Source organism: Ambystoma mexicanum, chromosome 5q, assembly GCF_040938575.1.
Source record: "Ambystoma mexicanum isolate Mex_15411 chromosome 5q, UKY_AmexF1_1, whole genome shotgun sequence".
Lineage (NCBI taxonomy): Eukaryota > Metazoa > Chordata > Amphibia > Caudata > Ambystomatidae > Ambystoma > Ambystoma mexicanum.
In genome coordinates this window covers 942,887,824-942,915,271 of record NC_090933.1, presented here as the reverse complement: position 1 = coordinate 942,915,271, position 27,448 = coordinate 942,887,824, and the positions used below count along the sequence as shown (strand labels likewise).

At 44.7% G+C, this 27,448-nt stretch overlaps 1 protein-coding gene across 1 annotated transcript; it reads left to right on the top strand.

The window, feature by feature from the left end:
• Positions 1–9,168: 9,168 nt before the first annotated feature.
• On the top strand, positions 9,169–25,301 carry KLF10 (KLF transcription factor 10). The gene is made up of 4 exons (XM_069621461.1): positions 9,169–9,558; positions 14,752–14,991; positions 15,107–15,995; positions 23,803–25,301. The coding sequence occupies exons 1-4, from the start codon at positions 9,523–9,525 to the stop codon at positions 24,057–24,059; spliced, it is 1,422 nt and encodes a 473-aa protein (XP_069477562.1). The 5' UTR covers positions 9,169–9,522; the 3' UTR covers positions 24,060–25,301.
• The last annotated feature ends 2,147 nt before the right edge of the window (positions 25,302–27,448 follow it).

Below are 27,448 nucleotides of genomic sequence, written 5' to 3'. Positions count from 1 at the left end.
TGGCAGAGATGTGGTCTTGGTCCATCAACAGATGCCGCCCGGAATGGTCCCTGGGGATGGTTAGGGGACAGAGCTTGCCTCTGCTTTGGAACACCTGCCTTCACCTCACAACTGGAGATCTCTGAAAAGGACTGCTCTCCATGCCGGGTCCAATGAAATCTTCTGTCAGTATTGGAGTTCAAAGGATGATTCAAAGAAGTGGTGTGAGACCTCTTCTTTTAAAGGCAAAAGCCCACAGGTAATTGGACTAAAGATAGCCTGCTTACGGGGTCCAATCACTGCTCTTGAAATGAGTGTACTTCCAGAGGAAGCTGAGGGACAGGAAAGAGCAAGAGATGAAGAGAAACAAAATGGCAGAATCTTCCCCAAACTATACAGAGGTTTCCCTGTCTACACTAACCTTGCCCCATTCCATTCTCAGTAGAATCAAAGGACTTTAGAAATGCAGCACCCTGGTGTCAAGCATAGCCCATCTGTGAATGGGTGTGCCCCTCGATTCCAGTTCCCAGGCAAGCTTAATGTAGAAAGGAGGTTACCTGCCCTTTCAAATGAACAAAGAGACAATCCCCAAAGCTACAGTCCTGCCAGTGGACAGGGGAGCCTTGTCTGGAATGAACACACAGAACCCGTCCAAAGCTGAACTGGGCCCACAGGGCTGATGTGTGATATAATTTGAAATGCGAATGGGATGACAGAGAGGCTGACCACCGTAGCAAACTCAGGTATGGCTTCTATTTACAGTTTACTGATCCACACCACTGGGATAGGATGCTTAGAGTTATGTAGTTTTTAAAACAGGGGTGCATGTTGTAATTGCAGCCCCTGTGCTGCAGAAACTTGGCTGTCACTGTATTTTTCAAAAGGGCATATTTGATCTCTGAACCTGCTCTGTGCCACTGGCAGAGCAGGTGCTACAATTCAGGATACCGGTGCAGCACGGGACAAGTCACACTGTGCTTTGGGCATCGAGTTTATGAAAGGGCAATCTGATAAGCAGACTTTACTTTAAGGGGTGGAATTACTTGCATCATTTTATTAATACTTTTTTTGTTTTAAAGCCAGTGCTTCCACACCCTTGCGATATGGCAATTCCTCACATGCAAGCTGCAATTTTGTATCCTCTCGGCCAGCAGGGACGGAGTCACCAAAACAACAAAGTGGAAACTGGACCCACAATAACTGCTGTAGTAAGGTGCAGAGGGGCTCCTGTCGACAACCACCACAAGCTTAGCTTTCTATTCCTGAAAGTTGGGGGAAGGTGTAGGTGAAAATCTGCTCTCTTTGGGTATGTGCTTGAATGAATGGTGTTGGGCTGGAGTGTCTGTGTATCTTTTGAACTGGGCTATAATGTCATGTGTCCGATTTGTAACCATGTGGAATGTTGGGTCCTTGTGTTCCCCCAGGGACAGTTGGATTTTACCTTGGTGGTGGTCACCGGTGGGTCTACTCCTCTGTACATGTCATCTTACCTCAATAAGGGATACTAACCTGAACTCACTGCCTCTGGCCTCCTTGCAGTGTGTGTTATAACGTGAGTCGTCACGCCTGTCAGGTGACGACTCACGTGTGTGTGGGAGGGTTGTCTAATAATAAATGGAGGCCACGCCTGGGTGATGGCAGGGATTCCTCCAACCTAACGACCATGGTCTGTGCCATTTTTCAGCATGGTGGACCATCATAACAACTGGCTGTGACTTGCAGTGTGTGGCTTGCGGCCCATGGTGTTTGCTTTTGCAGCCAACTTTACTGCTGCCGACTTGAGGCTCGTGGTGGATGCTTGTACGGCTGCTGGTGTCATGGTAGGTGTGAAGAGGGCCCAGCTGTAAGGAGTGCCAGCTAACATCCATGATGGCGGCTGAATGGGAGGAAGTGGCTGGTGCTAGTCCTGTGGGAGGAGTGAGCCGGAATGTGGCAAGGAGTTCGAGAAGAGTATGAGGGTTGCTCAGGAGTTTTGCAGGCTCTCCGGTTCCCGAATTTAACATCCTAGGTCCACCAGTGATGCTGGGATCGAGATGAGACGTATGGGTTGAGCATTTGAGATGTTCTTTGCTACATCTGGTGAGGATGATGATCAGAAGATGAAGGCAATGCTTCTCTTTTATGCGTGCAGCAATGTTCATCAGGTCTTTAAGTCCCTGGGTCCTATGCAGGAGCAAAATGGCACGTCAGGCGTACTTTTGGCCCATGGTTAATAAAGACAGGCTCATCAGGATCAGCCAGGGTCATTGGATGCCTATTATGTGCGGTTGCAGCATTTGGCAGTGTCTTGGTGATGAATCGGAGGAGATATGTGCACAGATTATCCAGCATTGTTCAGCATCTGCATTACGGAGGCAGATTCTGTGGGAGCCAGACATATCATTGTAGCATATTCTTGAGGTAGGGAGGGTGCAGGATTTGTCCTCATCTCGTGCTGCACAGATGGATTAAGCCTCCAAAATGGTGTGGGTTGTCTCAGTACATGCTGTGTCGGCTAGAGGATTGCCCAGGCAATCGGGCCAGCCTTCGCGAGGGTCATGGCGGTTGGCTGACAGAGGTGACAGGAAGGTTTGTGACAATTGTGGTGGTTTGCTGCTGCATGATCGAGAATGTACAGCAACCAACCAGAGCTGTAGTCGGTGTGGGAAGTTGAATCACTTTGCACGGATGTGCCGGGCTCAGTGGACAGAGAAGCTGGCTGATACTACCCGGTTTGTTTCATCCAGGCCTCGCCAGATGGATTTGGCTCCGGTGGTGGAGGGCCAAGCGCTGCCATTCTCAAGGTTTGGGGGTGCATTCGATGAAGGAGAGGTTTTCTTCGTGTCTGCAATATACCTGGATGATGTGAGTACTGGTCGTAAACCTTGGTGTGTGGTGTCAGTGTTGGGGGTTGCAGTGCTGGTGCTCTTTGACACTGGGGTGTTGGTGAATGTGATGCTGATGACACAATTTGATATGCTGCTACCTCGACCTGTTCTGCATTGTCCCTGGATTCAGATTTTTACTTATGGGGGTGTGTCAGCTTTACCCTTGGATGGAGCTTTTCGCACACCTGTGGCACATGATAATGGTTAGGTGATCACTACATTTTATGGCCGAGTGTCTTGGCCAGGTCTGTTTTGCATTTCAGGTGTATGTGGGCAATGCTGAGGGCCTTTTGGAGAAATACACCCATTTATTTGATGGGTTGGGGTGTTTGAAGGACCAGGAAGTGAAGCTTCATATTGATCCCTCTGGGCAGCCCATTGCTGTGTGACATCGCCGCATTCCTTTGCATTTGCGGCATACAGTGGAGTTGGAGAAGCTCGAGAAGGCCAATATTATTGAGCGAGTGGATGGTCCTATACCATAGGTGTCCCAGATTGTGGTGGCAGACAAATCTAAGGCCCCAGGTGAGATGCAGATTTGTGTTGATATGCGGCTACCAAATCGGGCTATTGGTTGTGAACAGCATCCCACGTCAACTCTTGATGATATTCAGGGGTCTGTCTTTTCCACTCTTGACTTGAGGGTGGGTTATCATCAGGTGCCGCTGCATGTGGACTCGAGACCCATTATGACTTTCTTCCCATGTTGGGTTGCTTAGGTATAAACGATTGAGTTTTGGGGTCTCATCAGTGCTGAGATTTTTCAGAATACGATCAGGGGGTGTATTGGCAAGGCACTCTGGTGTTCTGAAGGTTAGTGATGATGTGCTTGTTTTCTCTGGTGCCTACAAGGAACATCTTCCACGGCTGGCAGTGGTTTTGGCATGCATGGACAGTCATGGGTTGATGCTTAATAGGCGCAAATGTAAGATCATGCAGGCGAAGGTGGACTTTTTTGGATTTGCTTTCCATGATGGTGGGTTGTCCCCAGATCCAAAGAAGGTGGACGACATAAAGATGACACCTCCCCTTGAATCTCCCACTGCAGTACGAAGTTCTTTGGGGATGGTTAACTTTTGTGGGCGGTTTGTCCTCAATCTGGCCACTATCACTGAACCCCTGAGGTTGCTGATAAAGGGGGGTGGAAATCGGGAATGGCAGTGGGGGCAGGTGGAAGAGGACGCTTTTCGCAGGGTGAAGGAGGCATTGGTTGCAGACACTCATGACTTACTTTGATCCTGTCCGGGCCACAGAGATTGTGGTGGATGCTAGCCCTGTTGGGCTTGGAGCAGTGCTACTGCAGGTCCATGGGCAGGGTGTGAGGAAGCTGGTGCCGTATGCTAGTAAGGCCCTGTCTGATACTGAACACTGATATTCTCAGATTGAGAGAGAGGCATTGGCGGTCTTGTGGGGCTGTCGACATTTTCATCTTTGGGCATCCGGTTACTGTGTATACGGATCACAAGCCCCCTGTCCCTATCTTATGTTGGATTCGGCTCTGAGACCGCCCATTCGGTTGGAGCGTTGGCTTCTGCAGTTGCAGAGTATGGGGTGGCGTTAAAGTTTAGGGCAGGAGTGGGTAATCCAACCAATTTCCTCTCACGTCACCCCATGACGGCAAAGTGTTTTGGGTGCTTGCAGTGATGATAGGGCTGAGACCGCAGAGTTTATCTCTATGATTTCCAGGGCGGCAGTTCTAATACAATGTCGCTTGACCAGGTCGCTGAAGCCACTAAAAATGTTTTGGGTCGGGGGGACCTTGTTGCCCAGGTACTGGATGGCCTTTGGAAGTCCTTTCTGTCAGTGTCCCAGCATAGGACGCCAGAGGCACAGGCATTTGTGGAGGGTCTGTCCCAAGTTGTCTGTGGGGCTTCAGTGTGTCTTGTTGCGTGGAACTCCGTTAGTGCTTCCATTGGTCTTGCAGGACAAGATTCTTGCGTTGGCACATGTTGGCCATTAAGGGGCAAGTAAGACTAAGGCCCGGCTTCAAGAGAAAGTTTGGTTTCCTGATTTGGAGCAGAAGGTGGATGATGACCTTGCGAGGTGTAATCGGTGCCAGGCTGCAAGACCAGTAGCTAAAGGGCCATCCATTGAATCGCCAGAGAGAGCAGTGGCACCGTGGAAGGCGCGGAGTATAGTCTTTGGGACTATATTACCGTCTGAACACTTTTTGGTTGCGCTGGACCAGTTCTCAAGGTGTCCATTTGTTCAGTTTGTGGAATCTACAGCTGCAGCGGTAGTTATTCAGGTGCTTCAGGGTCTTTTGCGGCACATGGGGTCCCTGAATCGGAGGTCTGATAATGGCCCTCCTTTTCAGGGGGTTGAGCTTGAATACTTTTTGCGGTTTTGTGCCATTACGCATCAGCATATCTCCTTGTTGGCCCAGGGTTAACGGGGATGTAGAGAGATTTATGAGGACTCCAAATAAGGCATTTCGGATTTCTGTGGCGAGAGAGCAGTCCCTGAATATGGCCCTAATGTAATTTTTGATGGCGTATAGGGCCACGCTGCATGCATCCACTGGGATGGTGCCAGAAGAGGCCTTTTTGGGGAGAAAAGTGGTGTCACTCATTTCTGAAACATCCTTATCTAAGGTTGGCTGTTCCTGACCCAAAGGGGTGGAGACAGCAGCACACGCAGGTCAACAGCAGTCGGTAGTCTGTGAGGAGGGGCCTAGGCATTGAAGGTCCAGTGGTGGTTGGGGACTTCCAAACACGTGACTCATAAACTGTGTCTCCTGCACGAGGTTCAACCATGGACAGTTGTGGGTCTTTACAGGTCCATGGTAACGGTGCAGCTAGGACAGGAATCAATTACTCAAAACTCTAGTTGGTTTGGCGGGTGGGACTGAAATTGATGAATTTGGTTCCCTGGATGATGGTGACCCGGTTATGCCAGATGATGAGGGGGTTCTGCTGCCTGGTGAGGAGGATGTATGCCAGGATGGTTCCCCAGGTGTGGTGGCTACTGGTTTGGTGCCAGATTTCTCTCTCAGGAGGTACCTGCAGCATATGGAGCTCAGGACTCCCGAAAGATTTTGGGACTATGATCAATGATTCACATGACTAATGTATTGTGTAGGGTAATAGTTCTTGGTGTATGTGGTTTGTTTAATAGGGACATTTGATGGCATGTTATAGCGTGAGCAGTGACGTCTGTCAGGTGATGAGGTGTTTGTGGGAGGGACGTCTAATAATAAATGGAGGCCACGCCTGGGTGATGGCAGGGATGCCTAATGACTGTGGTCCGTGTTGTTATTCAGCGTGGTGGAGCATAATAACAGTATGTTTAAAGGCTCCAGGTTAATAAATACTTAGCGATAAGATCAACAGTGTGTCTTGTTAGTTCAAGTGATTGTCATCTGAGGACTTTTGGGTGACATTGACATCAGGCCATGAAACTGCTTTGATGATAAATGAGGTTAGAGTTTTACAACAGACCGGTTTCATTTGAAAGGGTAAATGTCCACTCACTCTTCTATACAGCGATAGCTGGAGATGAGAAATTGGGAAATATGTTTTTATCGTTGTTTTAAATATGAAATGTAATTTTTTTTCTTTTCTGAAAGTTTTTCTCTTGCACTTGTGAAAAAACCATATTTGGTTCATACAACAATAAAAAAATAAACAAAAAAATAATTAATTCACTCTCTCACATACACGCCAGCTGCTTATTATACAAATTAAATGTAAAGTTCCACAAATAAACCACCTTTTTGTGGGAGTCAAATAAGAACACATCATGAAATGATGAACCCGCTCAATTTTCGACCGATATCCAATACTCCTTTCCTATTGAAAATCTTAGATAGGGTGGCATACGGCCAGTTGGCAGAACACCTGGAGAAATACCCCATTCTCCATCCTAAGCAGTCAGGTTTTCGAAAAAATTTGGGACTGAAACAGCTCTTTTGGAGCTTAAAACTAAACACTTGGGAGAGATGGATAGAAGGGGCTTGTCATTAATAATCTCCTTAGATCAATCAGCAGCTTTTGATTTGATTGAACATTCCATTCTCATTCCCAGATTACAAGATGTGGCCAATCTCTCTGCCTCAGCAGCTCAGTGGGTTCAGTCCTTCCTGGAGCACAGAAGCAGTACAGTCTGCTTAGCCTCGGCGGAAGCCACTCCCATATCGGTGCTATATGGAGTTCCCCAGGGTGCGAGCATGTCACTGTGCCTATATAACCTATTTATGGCGCCCTTTTTCTTTATGCTTGAGGAGAGGGTCATATTTTCAAATTATGCAGATGACACTCAATGTGTCATCTCATTAACAGGACATCACAAGAGGGACGAGCTTGAGGTAAATAGAATTTTCACTCTAATTGAAAGGTGGATGTTGGAAAACTTCCTTGCTCTGAACCGTAGTAAGACAGAGCTTCTGATCGTCGGTAGTTCAAGGGCTCTAAAAAAATCTTGATAAAGCATATAGCTCCTTCAAACTAGGAGATGAAATCATCTCTTCTCTACCAAAAACTAAAATCTTAGGGGTAACCTTGGATTCAACTTGAGTATGAAGGCTCATGTTTCTACGGTAGTGGCGTATTATGTTAATCTACTCTCTCACCTGAGGCCTATGATATCTCAGCAATGCGCCGAGACTACTGCAAGGGCAATAATTGGGGCAAAATTGGACTACTGCTGCAGTCTTCTGCTAGGCACTAGCCAACTTGAATTACGCAGATTACAGGTCGCTCAGAACTGGCCTGTCAGAGTAGTCCTCAGACTCCCCAAGTATAGTCATATAATAGAGGTTAGGAGATCTCTTCACTGGCTTCCGATAGAAGCCCGGATAGTCTTCAGAGTGCTGGTAATCACCTTTAAGTGTAAGCTACAAGTTATCCCTATATGCCTACAGAATCACATAAAAGATAAATCTAGCCAACGATCCCTCAGATCCGGAACACATAACCCGATTGTGCAGCCCAGAAGCAGGACTGCAAAGGCACAAAATGGGGCTTTCAACGTTAGGGCTCCTTCCATGTGGAATAAACTTCCTGTCAGATTAAGGAATCTGAACTCCTTGCAAGTTTTCAAGAAAGAACTTAAAACCCATCTCTTTGCTTAATTAAATAAGAGAACTCCTCGTTATGACCCATCTTTCCACCATTACCTATCACTTGCGATTTGATATTTAGGGTTGACCCAGCTGTACATACTCTGGTTGTCCCCTTATGCCTCTATCCCTCCCCTCTCTGCGAGGAAGATATGTCTTGTGTCCTACTGTTGTATATTACTTGTTTTTGTCTTGTCTGCGCCTTTATGCCTGAGGGCCAATAGTGCCATTACAAATGTAATGTAATGAAAACAGGAAACAGTTTTTAACATGTTTTGTGCGACTCAAGTTTATCTTCCAAACAGATATGTTGTTGGATTACTGGCTTTCTGTGTGGGGTTAAAGAAGCAAATTCACCTTTCACTTCATATCACAAAAGCATCTACTATGATTTACTTCCCCAGAATCAGAGAAAAGGCACCCGTTTGCTCCGCCCCAAAGGGTGATAGAGGTCACACCTCTAGTTACATGACCCTGTTGGTGCTGTATCGTTTTAAATGACTGCCAGTACTGATAAGGAGCTAGTTTCTACGCCTTTTCTAAAGCAAGATCTTACAGTATTGTTAAGAAGCCTGCATGGACAAAAAACACAATGTGTGACAATCGGGGCCTGCCCCTCACCACACTCCCCAACACCAATAATTCTGGTCATCCTGACCTAAAGCACAAATACGCAACCAAATCCACTTCTTGACTAAAACGCATGATTAAGGCCACATCATGTTGTCTCGCTGTACTGGGTCTGTTAAAAATGCGGTGGCATGGGCTATGGAAGAGGGAAGTGGAGGGCTGGATAGGATACCGTGTGGGGATAGCCATGCGTCATGGTATTTAGCCATCTCGATTTTTATTTGACTCTGAGCCATGCAGGAACCCCAGCGTTTTCCAACCATAGATTTACCGGCCCCCCCATCTCTACTTTTAACACCACGGTGAATTGTTAACCCCCCTCCCCCGCTGTCCTCGACGTGTTGAATGAACGATACAACAAGGCTTGTGTGCAACTCTAAGGCAAACGGAGTGGTTTTCTTCCCGCGCTCGGAAGGAGCACAGTCGAGGCGCTGCGCGGGGAACTTTATCTTTGTCGTTGTTTACAGCGAGAGCGTTGTTCTTAGAATTGCAGCATCCTACACAGAGGGTGCTTTTGAGCTAGACTCCCCCCGTCCTTTCTAGAACAGGGTGACATACATTGCACGGAGAGCGCGGCACCCCGTGTCCTGTCCAGGCGGGGGGGGGGAGTGAACTGGGACGTGACACTGAGTCACACAGCCTCTGTGGGGTCAGCGGGGCTGGCGGGTACAGACAGCAGGGACTTCCCGTCCCCTAGCTCCCCGCGGCACGCAGAGCTGCCTCAGCAGTGCACGCCCCGGCTACCCGGCCAGCACGCCGCAGACCAGCAGCTGATCACGCGCGGCGCCTACTCTGAGTGGCTGGCGGCCGGCACACCTTTGCTCCTGATTGGCTGCGGCCGGAGCCACGCTCTGCCGAGTGGGCGCTGTATCTGAATGGAGCAGGAGCAGCTGGGCACAAACGAGAGAGAGCGAACCAACAGCTGCAGCGGTAGCCGGCCAAGAGAAGCCCATCACAACAAAATCCCCGCGAGAGCACCACGAAGACATGCTTAACTTCGGCTCAGCGCCCTACCAGCGAACGGTGAGTGGCCCGGTTCTGCTCGGCGCGCATCTTGATTTACCTTCTATGTCTCCCTGAGCTTTGAGTACCATGCTGGGTGAATACACCAGCTATTCTCTTGTGAGGGGCATTGCTGGGTCGATTTAGGGCGAAATCCGCTGTATGTATTAAAAAAAACCCCACAAAGAACACCCCACCCCCAAAAAACGGCTCGAATTAAAAGCGATGGTGGACACGTGCTGGTTTTGTTGCTATAAATAACATCTATTAGAGCGCTGGAAACCGTATACCCGCTTTCGCTCAGGTAGCCCTGGCAGGTTAGTGGACACCCATAGGTGTATAGCAGAGTTGTTATTGGCGAGGCGACAGAAAGTCAATTTGGGGCGCGGGGAGGGTTGCTAGGTGGCTGATGCCACGGCAGGGGCGTCTGCTCCGTTGGAATGGACTCTCGCCATCAGTTTAACATGTTGACCAATACCGAGTGCACGAGCAGATCAGCCATCCCTAGGAAGCAGGGGTCAGTAGCATCCCCTGTAGGGAAATATGCCCGTGTGAAATTGCGGTTCCAGAAAAGCGGGAGGGGTGACTCGGCTCAAGGAGTCTTTTAAAAAAAAAAATACGGAGGAAGAATCAGGACTTGCCCGGGCAAAACGGGGGCAGCATCACATGGGGGGTGGCTAAGGGCAATAACACGTAGGGGTGGGTGTGGGCAAGAGCTGCAGCACATACAAGTGGGTGGGGCGTGGGCAGGGACGGCAGCACACGGAGTGGGTGGGGCGTGGGTAGTTACAGCGGCGTCCGCCGCACGCGGGGCTGAGCGGCGGGTATGGTAGTGCTGCAGCACACGGGACAATGTGGTTACACCACGAAACAAAGGGCGGTACAAGCGCTTCAAAACAAACCAAGGCGCTGCTTGTGTGAAGGGCCGAGCAACGGCCTGTGTTCTCCCAACTGAACTTAGTGACACAAATGTAACCACCACCACCCCCCCCCGGTTAATAGCTTGTGTTAGATAGGTTAGCAGCAGTACCCATAAAAAAACAACCTGTTTACCCCGCCCCTTGGTGTTGACTAGTGATGCTTAATAAAGAGACGGGACGAATACGTCATATTAGTCCCTCCTCTTGAAGTGGGGGGGGGGGCGGTTGATGCAGCAGAATGTATTAGTGGTGGGCGGGGGGGTAGTTTCTGCCGTTGGTCGCTGGGCTCGTGCCATTGCCTTGTAAACAGGCTGCTCGCGCCACCCCGCCCAGGTTCTCCGGGAAACACCAGCTTGAGTCACACCCGAGAACGCGCGCACGCGCGCTCTCAGCTTCCAAAGAGAAAGTAGGTGAAAGGTCGCCCCCGTCTGAGACGCGTGAGCGGCAGTTTCCACCCACCCTTCCTGTCCTCTCGACACACGTTCCCCAGCGTCAAGATGCATCCGCTGATCACGCTCCCTTCACATGCCAACCCTCGTCCCTGTGGCCAATTGGAGGCCCAGCCCTGCGGCCTTGAGGACCAATGGGCGGCTGTATTGCAAACGATTGGGTGAAACGAAAGGGAGGAGGTCGATGTAGTCTCTGCCCTCCTGTGTGAGTTCATGTTGCTCGGTGACTACATAATCATTAAAATATTGGTTAGTGGTAGGGTTGGGCCTGAATGCTCATGTTCTATTCTCACTAACTGTCGGACCCTTCCACATTATTGGCGTTCGTTTAACTAGACGTTACCACTACACCCCGTGTATACATTATGGACCGTGAAAATCCCCAACAACGGTAACTGTCATCTCTATTTTATTTCGGAAAATAAAATGTTCCATATAAGCAAAACGATCATAAGTACGAACACATTCTGGTGGCACACATTATAACACACGGAGTTAAACATTCATTAATAATTAATAGACGGGTGGTTCTGCCTAAATCATATTTCCTTAAAGCTGGACCAAGTGCAACGCCGAATTTCAACAAATTGTGTATAGAAAAACAAGTGCAGTAGATCTTCTGACATTTAACATTTTGGCAGGGTACCGCATTTTGGACCCAGACTAAATAAGGTTTTGTACCCAACGCCGATTTTTAATGGGTAGTAACGTTTCACAATGGGTTTTAATAAGCATGCATTGCTTCTGATAAGCTTTTGGTGGTCCGAGCGCTTTGCCTTAATTATATTTTTAAGTCCAAGGTTTGTGAACCACATGCCCAACCCCATTTTTTTTTACACTTTTTTTTACATGGCACGACCACGGTATTATTCCCCAAGCAACCTCCGCTTTTCTCAAAAGATCCCTACTTACAGTCGCTGCCGAATTAACTTAGATTGAGTACCATTATTAAATGGGTTGCCTTTTCAGAAAATCCTTAATGCGGGAGGAGGCCCCAACTCAGAATGGAGAATAAAAGACTGGTAACACAGCCCCGTACACAAGCTCCATAAGATACCATCCCAATCGTTTTTGCATGATATGCCTTCAGTATTGGCAAAAACGGAATACTTGGCCAAGTGAAGGAGTGGCAAATTTATCTGCTTAGTGTGCATGCTATCCTGACTTAGTGGTTTATCCAACTCTTATTATTGAAGCTGGCAATGCCCAAATCATGTTCTATCTTGAGCCATTCTAGCAGTAGAATGCCTCCCCAAGTGGTGAAGTAAAACACTGCAGACTTGTTTTTAGTTATTTGAATGTTTCAATAGAACTTTAAATACATGCAGGGGCGTTGCTGGGGAGGGGGGGCTAATGGGGATGTAGCCCCTGATCTTTTGGTTGTAGCCCCGGATAGAATCTCGGGAGCTACAACCAAAAGACTAGCTAGCCCCCAATCCCAACAGTTCCGACATCAGCTTAGCCCCGGGTCTTTTCCAGACCTAGCAACTCCCCTGTGCAGGAGCAATAAAGAACACAGTTTCATGTACTCTTGTAAGCATGAGAAATACACTCGCAACACAACATCCCCTTGTTCAGTTTTGTAAAATAAAGTTTTCTTGTGAAATTTTGCTTTTACGGTTTAGATAGGCTTCACTCTTATGTTGTTAAAACACATATTTCTGTAGCTGCCACTTTTAAGAATTGGCTGCTTTCTAGGCTCCAGGTGGACTACATCGAGTCCTCCGAACACGCCACATCCTATTAGGTTGAATGTTTCTACAAGACTGCTGTGATCAAGACTGCATGGCGCAGTCTTGATCACTTATGGGCCCATTCAATAACGGTATTCGGTGTATGACCTACAGTTGAGGTATTTTATTGTGGTTCTGAGTTTGTTGGCTATGGGAGTAACACAGTAATATGAACATGTCTCACTTTGAGAGATTGGTGCCACACACCATATAATCAGTGTGCGAAAATAAGTAGTGTAATTATGTTCCCTGCTGGCCTTTCCCCACTCACCCCATCGCCCCCCCCCCCCGCCCATGTGCAATACAATCCCCTAAACAAACACACCTGCTGTTTAAGGGAATGTTCAGTGCATTGAAGTGCAAGTTTCAACTTCTTCCTACACTTTTATTTTAAATCAAAACCTTCCGCAACGTTTTCTTTTTAAAATAAAAGTAAAGAAACAATAACACCAATTTCGACCACTGCATTTAATTGTTGTTGCCCGTGAGGAAGATATTGTCAATGTTTGTGTGGAATCGAAACATGTCTTGTTGATAAGGGTTTACGAATTTGAACACCATAATGCAAGCCTCCTTGCAGACCCGCTTCCCATTATTTTAGAATCATGGCGTTCCTCAATTAATTGTATCCTGTGGTGTTCGATGCATTTTTGCACGGTTATTGTATTTCAAATTGCACTGGATCACTTTGACAGTGTGACTTCTGGTGAAATTATTTAATGAATTGCATTTGTACCTCTGCACTGTGTATTTGTACTCTAGATAGCACATGGTCACTTAGTTTGCGATTTTGTATGTAATGTTTTATATTTCCTGAAAAAAGAAATTCTTTTGTATGGGAGAATGAAGCATTGTCTTCTGGAACATAAGGAATAACTACTTTTTGCCTATTGTTTCTGTGAGAAGGCACTTATCCATACTGACAGTGCTTCTTGAATTTTACATTTTTGCTTTCTAGGTGGAACTTCATCAACTTTAGCAGGGGAAAGGCTAATGTTAGAGGTGTGCTATGTAGAGGACAGTGCAAACCCTCTTCCATCAGATCCTTGGTTTTCTTTTGTTTTTTGTTATTTCTATGGGTTGATCAGGATTTTAACTTTAACTCTATAAAATAAATAGTGTCAGTTAAAATTCTAACACGTGGTTGTTCTAGGCAGTTGGTCTAACCAAGGACAAATGTAGAACGCTTTTACTTTGAGGGCCAACCAATATCACAACTAATTTTAAAAATATCTCCCTTAAAACTTGATGTATGAGTTCATTTAAGCCCCTTTCTCTCCAAATCAGTTGTATTTTGTTTGATTCGGTCAACTTGTTTTCTTACTACACGCTTATGCTAGGAATAAAAACCCACAACTAACAGTGCATTTTCCTCTTGACAAGCTCTACTATACTTTGATAGAGATCTTCGATGTAGAAATATTTTCCATGTCTGGAAATTCTATCAATAACAAGTCTTCCGAACTATTAGACCGCATAGATACAATTTCCTCAACCGTTCCTTAGATACAACTTCTATTCATCAGCATCCAATGTTCTTCTGGAAATGGTCCTGTATCATGATCTCCAGACCCAGTGTAGGCCTGGTGTTTTTGGCCTTAGTTGCTGGTGCAGGTCCTTGCCCACCAGGCTAGGAAGGGACCATGGCTGAGTACCAACATAGATGACACATTAACACAGGGGATGGGTTACCACCTGATTTCTTACTTCACAATAATGCACACCACACTAGTGGGAATTTTTAAAGCCCTTGCATGCAGTTTTGTTAATGGCCTACTAGGACGTCATTTAACACACAGCATCCTACTGTAAGCCCATTTCCTGCGTACCCTCTTATCTGGCTGCCCCTTGATGCCAGGGTTAAGAGACAACCCCCCCTAGGGCAACACCATCTACCTGGCGGGCTTAAGGCAGGGCCCAACCTATTCCTTCCCCGGACTTTCCATTAGTTGCCACCATTCTACCTGAAAGCATTTGCTTGGTGTCAATGTTCTCTGAACAATCAAAGGGAAACAGTTTACAGAGCAAAAATCTCTGGTTAACTTGTAATGTGTACATCTGACATTGAATATGTCGGTATCCACCTTTTTAAAAATCATGTTTTATTCACAGATGGAAAGCCTGACAATGGTGTCGGATAGGCAGAGAGACAGCAGGTGCTTGTGGAACAGCAGCACAAACGAAAGTGATTTTGAGGCTGTGGAAGCACTTATGTCCATGAGCTATAATTGGAAATCGGATTTCAAGAAGTACACCGAACCCAGGCCTATTACTCCAGCATCTGATGTGTCGGAGGAGATGGAGGATAATCTGTTGCCAAGTGCAGCAGAATTTCATACTATACCAGCATTTGTAAGTTTGCATTCTTTTTTAAGTATGTAATAAACACCTGCAATAGAGGTTCTACACTCACTTGTGTTGAATTTGAAACTATCTTACTAAAATCCATGTAATTGTTTCCTTACAGTGCTTGACTCCTCCTTACAGCCCATCGGATTTCGAGATGTCTCATGCAGTTCCCCCTGTCGCCACAAAGCAATCTAGCACACAATGCTTTGTTTCCAAGCCAGACACTGAACAACCTACAACACAGGAAGACCCTGTGGTAGCCAAACAACCAAAAGCTCAAGTGACCAGTGTGATCCGACATACAGCCGATGCCCAGCTGTATAGTCCGAACACTGAGGTGACAAATGAAGCTTGTAGGTCCAGCAACCAAGGCGCTTTCACAAGGAAAACAATACAACTTTATGAAGAAACATCAAGAAAAAGTCTGCCCCATGCAACAGTGTCACCAATGAGATTGACAAGTGAAAACCACAAAGCTTCTGAAGAGAAAGAAAAGACAAAATGGACACAACATATCTTTTCAGCTCCACAGACCGTGTCATGTCCCAATTCCATGGCAACCCATTTACCGCAGTCATCTCCAGTTTTGCTCTCATCAACAAATTCCACGCCAGGTGGGATTGCAACCATGCCAGTCATTTGTCAAATGCTTCCATTCCCGCTGAACAGTCCTGTTATGACCGCTGTTGTACCTCCTCAAGCTTCACCTGGCCAACAGTCAGGCCTTTGCCAGCCTGTGGTATTCATGGGAAGTCAGGTACCCAAAGGGGCCCTTATGTTCGTAATGCCACAGACAGTTGTACAAAGTGCCAAGCCTCTAATGAACAGTTCCAATGGCACTCGATTCTCTCCCATTGCCCCCGCCCCTGGTTCCACAACTTCTAGCGCAAAAATTATCCCTCATGTGGACTCTTCAAGAATCCGAAGTCATGTTTGCAGTCAAGCAGGTTGCGGAAAGACTTATTTCAAGAGCTCTCATTTGAAAGCGCACATGAGAACCCACACAGGTGAGATACTTGGTGATACGACATACATGTAACAAATACAGTATTATGAAGTTATATCACAGAGTTCATGTGCACCGCAGTGCCAGCTTGTTCTGCTAATCTATGCCTTTTCCCTAAATACAGGAGAAGCCCCAGTTTATATGGGCAAGTTTGATGGGCATAATATTTTGTGTACGTTGATATGGAGCTGTAAAGGTTCCAACTACCACTAACCAGCCTCCGTGGGTTATGCATCTTTACCTAGTTTCACTTAGCCCAGGGGTCTGCTACTTGCGTCTGTCCAGATATGTGGACTATGACTCCCATGTTCCTTAACCATTGACTACTATGCTAGCACTGATGGTAGTTGTAGTCCAGCACATCTGGAGAGCCAAAGGTTGTAGACCCCTGTCTCAGCCACAACTTGTTAGTGGGCCAGTTGGTTTTCTGAAATTCATCAGCAGCAAATCCTGCATAATCATGAGAACATTGAATATCTAATAAAGAAAAGCTGAATACAGCAAATCTTTCTTAAAGGAGTCTACTATTCTATTAAATGCAGTATAAAGGAAACAAATAAGCGTTACACATAAATATGGCTCAATCAAAAGACATGGTAGCACCATTTGACACACCATTCTTCTATCCCTGGCCCAGAAACTGGCTCTGTTTTTCATTTAATTCCAGGGTGTTCAATATATATCCTGATTGTACTCCAGTATCCCTTTTTTAAGTGACGTTTCTTGATCACTGAATTACAAAAATCCAATTGATACTTAACCTATAGGTTGTTAAAGGGAATTGTTTTTATACGAGTTTTGAAGTGGTGGTGCATTCAATAAGGCATGACACGTTTATTTAATATTTGTAGCAAACCCATGTGACCGGCTGATTCCTTCATAATAATGTGGCCAGTTACAAGCAATGCTTCTTCAGTGAGGTACAAACACATTGGCTAATACATCTGTTAATGTAAGTCAAACTGATTGAGAGCAAATGTGCGATAACATATGAATAGCTTCTACTCCATTCTCTCCAGTAGCAGGCCAATTATTGTGCCAATGGCTGATCATTATTAACCACGTCTGTATCTCAGTTAAACTACTTCTTAGTCTGTGGTCAGACTACGTACTAAACTTCTGAAAAATGCACAGTAGTTCTCGTACTTGCTGTCGTCATACCAACCTCCCAGTGGCTCTCCATAAGATCCCAACTTCACCTGAGGCTAATGATAGTGCACCAAATCCTTCAGACCAGACATATTTTACCGTATAAATACATTAATGGCTAAGTGAGTTTATGGCTATATTGACCCCCATAATTTATGATGTTCCCAAATTGCTGTGCTTTGCTTCATCAATGGAAGAAGCATACACTGGCTGGCCTATGCAGACGATATCGTCTTATTAGATGGCTCGGCATTGGGGTTGCAACGGCTCCTCCTCAAACTTGGCGAGTATGCCAAGCTAAATGGCCTACTAATCAACCCTTTAAAATCTAAAATCTTGATATTTAAACATCCGAGGAAAAACCTCCAGTCTAGGATGTGGTCTCTAGATGACATGGAAATTCCCAGAGTTGAAGTGCTCACTTATCTGGGCTACGAAATCCTTGCATCTCCATCTTTGAGCAAGCTGCTTCCAGTCATCCTGGGAAAGACTGGTAATATCATAGCTCAGATGAAGAATTTAAATGGGAAATTCTGCGGATTTTCACTATCCCCACTTGTTAAATTCTATATCGGCAAAGCGGTACCAATCCTCCTCTACGGCTTAGAAGCGAAACCTTTGCTTTGGAACTTCGAATGGAACAAAATTGAGGGTGGGGTGTGGAAAGCGGTATTACATCTACCCGCTTGCACCCCCCTCTCCAGTCTGAGATTCAAACTGGGTCTGATCTCCTTGGGTTGTCGTGCGGACTGGAAGCTCTTGTCGCTTTACCGGGACATTATCCTTGCCAGACCTCTTACCCTCTTTTTCGACGTAAACGAACATCATAAAAAGGGTAAATCGAAACAACTTCTTGGACTGGAGAGAAAAGTGGACGAAATTTTATTGAGGCTGAATTTAAAAACAGAAATACTCCTCGTTAATCCTCTGAAAATCAAAAAACAACTTGAAATATGTGACTGGATCCGCACGATCGAGGGAGTCAGACTTTTGAAACCACCGAACCTCTTTTTGAAAGTCGAGAGAAAAGCAGGCACACTACCACGTTATCTTCAAAAATTCCCGGATCATAACATTCGAAATAATTTTCTTAGATTAAGATTGAATCTGGCCCACACTGGAGAAATCTTGGCCAAAAGAAACCAGAGCGATAAGGCCAAAAAGCTCTGCAGGTCTTGTGTCCTACCGAACTCACAATCATTGAGACATTTGCTGTTAGAATGCGAGGGTACTTGGAGGGCAAGAGTGCACTTGCTCGGAAGACTTGTCCATAGAGAAGAGACCCTAACACAGGACTCCTTTTGGGATAGACTGATTTCTGGTCAAGAAGTCATGCTTACTACGGCTGTTGTCAGGGTCCTGGAAAACTGCCAGATCCTATCAAAACACAACTAAAATGTCATTCCTTTTTATATTTTGTAAAGGTTTTCTTTGTAAAACCATAAATAAATAATAAAAAAAAAGAAAAGCTGTGCTTTGCTCAAAACCATAGCGATTGGAAATTACAAATGTGCTGCATTGGGGTTGCAAGGATCTCAATGCCCTCTTCATCCTCCCCATCATACCCTACAGTTTATCGTGAATGCTCACCACATTACCAGGGTTGCGTTTCACTTGTTAGATTGATGAACGCCTAACCACTTGGCAAGGAAGCGGATTACAGTGTTCAAGTGGTACTTGAGACAAAAGTTTTTCTTTCTTTTATTTTTCTGTGAGGTAGGAGAAATGCAGCTATTAAAAAGCAGTGACTACTCATGCGAGTGAAACCATTTTTCTTGAGACCAGGCTTCCTGTATGGAGCAAAGTATCCACCGGCCCTGCTCATGAAAACAATTGGGATCAACTGTAAAATAGCATGCAGAAAGGCCACCATGTACTACACCCCGACACTCGACACTCGTAGACAAAGGAATATCCGTTCAAAAGACCATGTCAACATCCTCAATGTCTCCCAACAATTGTGGGCAGCAGGATCATTTCTGTTATGGGCCACAAAGCTTATTTTCCTTTTCTAAACCTCTACTACTCATATTATTGTTTACCTCCAAATTTAATTCCGATCTTCCTTTGCCTCTTATTAAATAACTGTGGAGGTGTCATGATCTCTTCTATTTTAAAGAATAAAACCCCTTTCTGTTTTTTCCCAGCTGTGTCAATATACTGGGGACCAAAGCTGAAAATTATATATTAAAAATAGTTAATCCATGAAATATGAGCTTGAATAGTTATTTCTCTATACGGTCACAAGAGTATCTTTAACTATAATCAATTTCTGGAAATTGTCTGACGTTTGTTTGTTACTACGTCTTTTCATATTTGGACTTTTAATTACAACAACTGCATTTGTACATTGAAATTGAATTATTAAAAAAAACTTGGGCTTGGCTTTTCGGAGCTGTTTAAAATTACACCCTAAACGTGACCAAATGTGCAGCAAAATATTTATGTTTGGCTCATTTTTTAAATGTTTTATCTTATTTATTTGTGCGTATGGTTATCTAACAAACCTTTTGCACATTACAAACAATATAGTATGTAACGACAATAACAATAGAACAATTAATATTACAATAGTACAACAGCAATATATATGCAGCAAATGTCCAATGCATGCAGACATATCAAACAGTATTTCATAATCATCAGAATTTCATAAAAGGGACACTAGCTATACTAAAATGATAAATGTTACAGTTAATTTAAAAGGAGGCATCACTCCAATCAATACTAAGAACTTGTGAAAACACATACTGATTGATAATATTGCATTTAAAACATTAAAACAATTAAAAAAAACACAACTAACCAACCAAGTCAACCAAACGTAGGACTTCTCTCCACACGTGATATGCTGCCGCGGTAATTACAATAGACCCCACCCCATATATATTACTCCAAAACCAAATTGATCAGTGCCTAGAGTGTCATTAGTAATAAAATAGGCAAAGCTCTTTAAGTAGCAGGACCTCAGCTTTGGGCACTGTCAGGAGGTGCCAAGCCGACTCCATAGTAATATTACATAGACGGCAAGACCGCTCGTCGAGAGACAGATTACTCTAACGACCCTTATGTTTGAGCATGGGAAGTATATTAAATCTTAAATAGATAATAAATGTACGTAATTGTGGTGAGCAAAATTTAGATAGATATGAGTGGGGGGTATTACAGTAGAAACTCTGTGTGCTATATACTGCATAGAGTTCTTCGCAAGACGATCAATCTTTTCAATGATATCAAAGTCTCTAGATTCCTTTTTTAGAATTGCAACAACATTAGGGGCATGTAGCAGATCCTCAAGAGTCATATCAATATGTGCCAGATGAGATAATGCGGTAGATCGTGACTCTGCCAAGTATCTATTTTCACATCCCTGAATATACACTTGTGCCAAAAAAGCTAAAGAGTATTAGAAGACAATGAGGATGAATAGATGTCAAGAAAAAGATTACACCGTTGCACTAGCCAAAAATACTGAACAGACGGGCTGCCCAGTTCACATCGTAAGGCCGTCACCCTTGCTCCAGCTGTGGCCGATTTCTGCTATCGCTACTTTGTCACTGGAACTTTCCCCTCCCCCTTAAGCACTATCTTGTGCACCCCCTTCTAAAGAAGCCCTCTGCCCATCCTTCCTCTCAGGCTAACTATCGTCCAATCCCCATCAGTCTTTTCCTGGGCAAACTCTTGGAAAAGCTGGCCATCTCCCAGCTTAATCTACATACTGAATCTGTTGGTTGCCTCCATGACCACCAGTCTGGTTTCAGAGCTGCCGGAAGCACGGAAACTACTCTCCTGAACACCTGTGAAGACTCGCTCTCCAATCTTGACTCTAAGATCCCTCCTGTCCTCATTCTCCTTGACCTATCCTCTGCTTTTGACACTGTCAACCATGCTATCCTGCTCAATCAACTCTGGGACAACTTTGGTATTACTGATCTGGCCCTGGCCTGGTTGACCTCCTTTCTCACTGACGACCCTCTCAGGTCCAACTGGGGTCTTCCCTCTCTTCTATCTGTCTCTCTCTACGTGTGGTGTTCCCCAGGGGTCTAACCTCTCTCCCTGGCTCTTCAACCACTACCTGGCACCTCTTGCCCACTGCATCGCTACATTTTGCTCCAATATTCAATGTTATGTGGATGACACTCAGCTCTCTTTCAGGCTCCCCTCAGCCACCCCTGTTTCTTCTCTCTTATCAGACTGTCTGGCCGCAATACAGGAATGGTGTGCCGCCAATGAGCTCTGCCTTAATCCCAGTAAAACTGAGATCCTCCTCCTTGGGACTGCGCTCCCTCCTTTCCTCTCTCACTCTGGCCGCCCACTCTGGGCCCTCTTCCTGCTCCTTCCTGTGAGGCTAAGAACCATGGTGTCCTCTTCGACACGCTCTCCTTCCCTCCACACATCTCTGACATATTTAAGAAGTCAAACTATCAGGTATTCTTCCTTTTCTCACTTCCGCCAGAAGCTCACTGTCTCCAGAGCTCTGGTCCTCTCTAGGCTGGACTATTGCAACAGCATCTTTCTAAATCTTCCTGCCTATACTCTTCGACCTTTACAACTTATCCAAAACAGGACTGCAAGACTTGTCCTTGGCCTCAAGCCCAGGGATCGTATCTCTCCAGCTCTGAAATCTCTTCACTGGCTCCCTGTGGCCGCAAGGATCAACTTCAAGACCCTATGCATTGTCCAGAAGGCTTTCTGGGGCCTGGGACTGCTCTACCTCCAACTTTCTCTTCCAAAACATCTTCCCTCTCGAGTTCTCCGCTCCTCCACCTTCAACTCTCTGAGGGTCAGACACTTCTCCAAACAGTGAGTTGGGGGCAGATCTATCTCCTCGGCTGGGGCCTCCCCCTGGAACAGCCTCCCTGCCTCTCTCAACTTGAGCAGAACCATCTCCGGTTCTGGAAGCAACTCGATACCTTCCATTTCGCTTCTGCTTTTTCTCTTCCTCTCCTCTGCTGGTGAACCTGACTGCTCCACGCACCGTTCACCTTCTGAACTCGAGGCCCATGTACAGTTGCTCTTGCACTGCCTCTGGGCTCCCCAGCACTTAAGGGTCTGTATCCGCAACCCTACAGTCCCTTCTCTCTGCACTTATGAGCCACTCGCTGGCTGTACTTGTGAGTTAACTGCACGCCCCCTTTCAACTTCCCCCTCGCACTTCACCCTTTGCCTCTACCCCGCACTTGCACGATCTGAATAAACAAGGCCTATTCCTTCCTTGTTCCCCCTTGCTTGTCTTGCCGCGCCTAGAAACACTTGTATACAGGCGCGTTATAAATGGCACATCATATCAGCTCAGCACACAATTCAATCGTCATGCCGCACCACTCGCGGGCCGCCTCTGAAAATTTGGCTCATTTGTCTTTGCTTACAAGCAACATTTAGCGAGTGTCCATGTTATGTTGTTATGTTATTATGCATCTATATAGCGCCTTATATACCATTGGTATGGTCCCCCGATGTTGAACTGTATAGGAACCATCCAGTTTTAGACTAGCGTTTAAATATTTGGTCTAAAACCAGCTGTTTTTCACGAGGGTTCTAACCCATATCATGGGGTGATTCACAGAGAACATCTTCCACCACGCGAAATGATCCACAAGGGACCTCTGCACATATGAAGGGAACGCCCGTGTTATTCCCTGACCCCCTTCAGATACATTTCAGATTGAGCTGATGACTGCTGTGCCTCTTTTCTCTGCACACATGGTAACATCGGCCTACCCTGGCCGTGAATATGCTGTAATGGGGCCAAAATATTTAAGTAGAAACCTTAAGAGAGGCTCATGGAGCACACCCATGGGGTTGTTGAATAGGCAAATAGGCATCCTCTCTCTCTCTGGGTGAGATGGAGCTGGAGGAGGGGAAGAATGCGGGGCCATGCAGGTTTAGTATACTGTGACTGGATGTGCATGTGCTCGGGGAGTTGAATGGGGCTTCCCAATTGTAAAACACTCTTCTGGCTTTAGCTGATCAATTTACTTATCAAGTGAGATATTTTGCCTTTTGGATTTTATAATTTGTTATTTTGTCTTGCATTATGTTATGTCTCAAAATCGGTTGCGCTCAATTGGTTTTGAACTTAAAGGTATTCATTTGATAAAGCTGTATCATACCTATTCAATATATCTTGATCATGGCAGATAATAGTCTCATTGTACATGTCGAATTGCTGAAAGTGCTGGCAGTTGTGTAGCCGCCCGTGCCCCAAAAGCCACCCACCTAACCGTTAAAACTCTCCGCCTTCTCCCTTCATTTAGCAACTTGTAAACAAAATGACTAGAGCAATTAGTTGGAGGATGGAAACCATAAGAGTTATTTGTATTTTTACGTATTTCTGTATGCTATTACTAGACAGTAAATTTAGGAAAGTGTAGGCGTAATTTGTAGAAGAGAAAAATGCAAGGTTAAACTCTTTGAGATTTAGCATGTAATTGTCGAGTTCATTGTTTATTATTGCTTACTTGTATGTACTTTATAATAGCGAGGGTAAGTGACTGGCATGCCCTGTATGCTGTCACAATTTCAAAATCTGTTTCGCTGACGGTGTTGCTAGTATGAGAAACAAAATGGTATTCGTGTCTCAATTATATTGCAATATATGAAACGTTTGTAGTTTTTATAAGATGCATTTCAAACTCGTACATTGTTTTCTCTTTCAGGAGAAAAACCCTTTACTTGTAGTTGGGATGGATGTGAGCGAAAGTTTGCACGTTCTGACGAACTATCTCGGCATCGGAGGACACACACTGGAGAAAAGAAGTTTGCTTGCCCGATGTGTGATCGGAGGTTCATGAGGAGTGACCATTTGACCAAGCATGCTCGTCGACATTTATCCGCGAAGAAGCTACCAAACTGGCAAATGGAAGTTAGCAAGTTAAATGATGTTGAGCCAACTGCATCTACACCTGTGCAGTGAAATGGAAGAGGCCTGAAAATAATTCAACTTCTTATTGGAGCACATGTTCCAATAGTGACGTTAAGCTGGCTTCTGCACCGCGTTTGGAGTTCTGCTGGGGCTGGAACCATGACGGACAGAAGTGAAGGTTGTCAGGATTTAGTCATGTCAAACCAGTAGTGCCTTACAAATACTCGCACTATCGTTGCACTGATAGACTGGTTTTGCGTTTGACGAGATCAGGACAACGAAACGGCAGAGAACGTTCTAGATCAGGCCCCGTGGAGCGGCGCGGCTTGGAAACTATTGTAAAGATATGTTTCACATCTTTAAGCACAGCAACTAATGTAAAGCAGGGTGTGCTGTATTTCATCTGCTATATTTTGTTTCCTGTTTTCTGAGGATATGTAGCTTGATGTTATGTGGGATTGATAGCCAACATGCCATATGACTAGGAAGTCTACACGAGGTCAGCGTGAGGCCCTGGGACTCAGAGCTGGAGCTCACAATATCTCCTCATAGGTTTGCACTGCAATATTTTCAATTTAATTGGCCAATACAAACTCATATTTGAAATAATGAGCACTGCTCGTTTACATTGGTTGCAGGGCTTGTTATTGACAGAGAGCTCCTGACTAGCAAGTTGCACATTTCTGGTATCCACAAAATAAACTTTCATTTATCTTACCTGAACATAAGTTAAGTTTGCTCAGTTTCTTTTAAGAAATGTTACCCTATAACTCAAACCATACATTAATCTTGCAGTTACTCGGTTTATTACAATTGTGGTTCAAAGTTTAAACTATCATATAAGTGCATTGTTCTAGGTATATGTGTTTGCAGATAACTGCATTTTCAAAAAATACTTAGACGCACTTTTATTGTGCTCTGGAGACAAAAAACCTCGATCCAGTACAGATATTTCCACTTTAGTCATAATTTGTATTATATTTTTTGGATGTACAAACTACTTTTGAGAAACGAAGGAGTTTAACCAAATATTATTTAATGTGAAAGGAGGTTTCACAGCTAGTCCTGCAGCTGTAAAATCAGCCAGTCCTGCAGCTGTAAAATGTGTACGTTTTATATAATGTTGAGTTTTATTAGACCTATCTTAGTACGTCTCCTGTACATACAAATATAGAGAAGCCAATGTTGTAAATTGTCCAACAAAGGCACACTTTTTTGACTACTATGACAATTTGCACAATATTTTTATGTTTTCTTTATACTTTGTTTACAATAAACATTTTTCTACCACAATACTTTACTTTTTTTTACATTGTATGGTTTCATTTTTATTAAAACTGCAATTATCTAATTATCTGATTTAGTATAAATTGGTCTTGTATAGCACAACATCTGCCTCGTTGGCGTCTTATCCTGAAATAAGACCATTCAACAAAAGACCTACACATTAAGCAGTGTGAGCATATTTACACTGAGAAAATAGTGTTTCATCCCCCCAGCAGGGTATTCATCAGCAAAAAACGGGCATATATATTATCTAGGTACAGAATCATGTTTGACAGGTTAATGTTTTTGAGAAAATGGAACTCTGGAACAAATGCTCTGTTATAATTGTGAATACAGCTGACACTGGTTTTCTTTTCCAGTGCCTAAATACATTCCCTGAACTTCTACTTCTATCAAATTACAAAGCTAAACCTAGCCTGTTAAAGCATCATCATACACCCACAGTAAAACATTTCTCCCTTAAGCCAAAGCCACGATCAACTGTGCGCATTGATTCATTTGAAGCCTATGGAAATCTGGAAATGCTCATTTAAGAATCTCTTCTGAGGGCATGACCAAGAGGGCAGAGGAAAGCAACACATTGCGCTATTTGCTGTTCTCCACTTTCATCCCCGGTGTATTAGGATACCACCTTGGGAGGATAGCTCAGGGGCAACGTGCTCGCCTTGGAAGCAAGACGACACAAATCACCACAGGTTCGATCCCCAGGTCCGCGCTTAGAAACATCTGGGTATTAAGTGCATTATAAATAAGCTATCATATATCATACTCGCAAACAATCCGAAGCTGTAACCTGGCCCATAGTAGAAGGGCCTCTCCATTCTTGCTCCAACATATATTGGTATGTGCTGCAGACGTAGAGGGGCATTCGGGGGGAAATCTTTGAGGAGCGCACTGCCCACCAAGGTGGCAGTGGAAATATGATGGTCTGAATGCAAGACATTTTTATTGTTGCATTCATGCTTTGCAGAAAACCTTACACAACATAAATAATGAGAAGTAAAAAAGACACATTTAAACAACACATCACTATTAAAACAAAAAGATAAGAATCGAGTACATACCACAACATATAATCATACAGTGGTTTGATTTTTTTTTTTATCCAATTCATTTCTAACTAACTTAAAAAAATAATTCAATGCTAAAATAAGAGAAACATTAGTTCCCCACATGCACCGACACCACAAAAGGTTTGTTGACACATCCATATTATTACCATTTGTGTCCTTGAAACACAGTTGCTGGTTGTTAACAAAGTGGGGACACATGGTGACCCAAGTCTCTCAATGTTTCAGTGGAGTCCTTGATGTCACATAATCTATAAATAGAATTGGACTGGAGGTGCAGTGAGGAATCCTTCCAATGCCTGATCCTCTCATTTGTGTAAAATTGTTTAAGCCTGAAACTCATGTAAATCATACGTATCATTTCCCAAGGGAAGCGTTAGAGGTATAGTGGAATGCATTCTCTCACATGTAAAAAATTAGAGTACTCCACATAGGTGGCATTGGAAGCAATACTGTCCGCAGTCTCTACCCAATCAGCCCTGAATAAGCTCATCTTAACAGCACCCGGACGCTGCACAAGATCTAACTCCGTAACCCCAATAGAGACCAGCACAGATCGCATCCTTAATTTAAACTCTTGAATAGAAGGAACCGATTCCACATACATAGCTGAGTAGAGAATCTCATATAGAGAGTTTTTCGGGGGATAAATAATTTTCCTGTAGGTAGAACGCTGTTTCCATATATATCTGGCATTCAGAGATATAAGACAGAATTGATGTCTTATAACCCTGTTAGGGATAGCCAAGGAAACACCCAGCACCTCCTTCCATAGCTTCCCTTGAATGATGTTAAGCGTGGGGCCCACATTGTGGATAGACAGATCAAGGCCATACAGGATGGTTGGTTCAAACTTGGCCAGATAGTAACGCCTAAGAGGGAGCAAGGAAAATGTACAGTCTATGCTGATTTAATTGTCTTTGCAAGAAGGCTACTTCTCCAAAATGCAATACTAACTTTGTTGGTGAGATTGTACCCAAGGTATGTAACCGTCTTGACCTGGTGCACACTTTCAGAACCCATCGCCATGTAGTTTTTTAATTTGGTTCTCCTCATAATACCAAGACCTTGGATTTAGACGCA

What these genes read in the sequence shown, in the direction of transcription:
- KLF10 (XM_069621461.1), top strand. Translation starts at nt 9,523, where the DNA reads ATGCTTAACTTCGGCTCAGCGCCCTACCAGCGAACG. An exon ending in TTCATACTATACCAGCATTT is followed by an intron (nt 14,992 to 15,106) that starts GTAAGTTTGCAT and finishes GTTTCCTTACAG; the next exon opens with TGCTTGACTCCTCCTTACAG. An exon ending in GCACATGAGAACCCACACAG is followed by an intron (nt 15,996 to 23,802) that starts GTGAGATACTTG and finishes TTTCTCTTTCAG; the next exon opens with GAGAAAAACCCTTTACTTGT.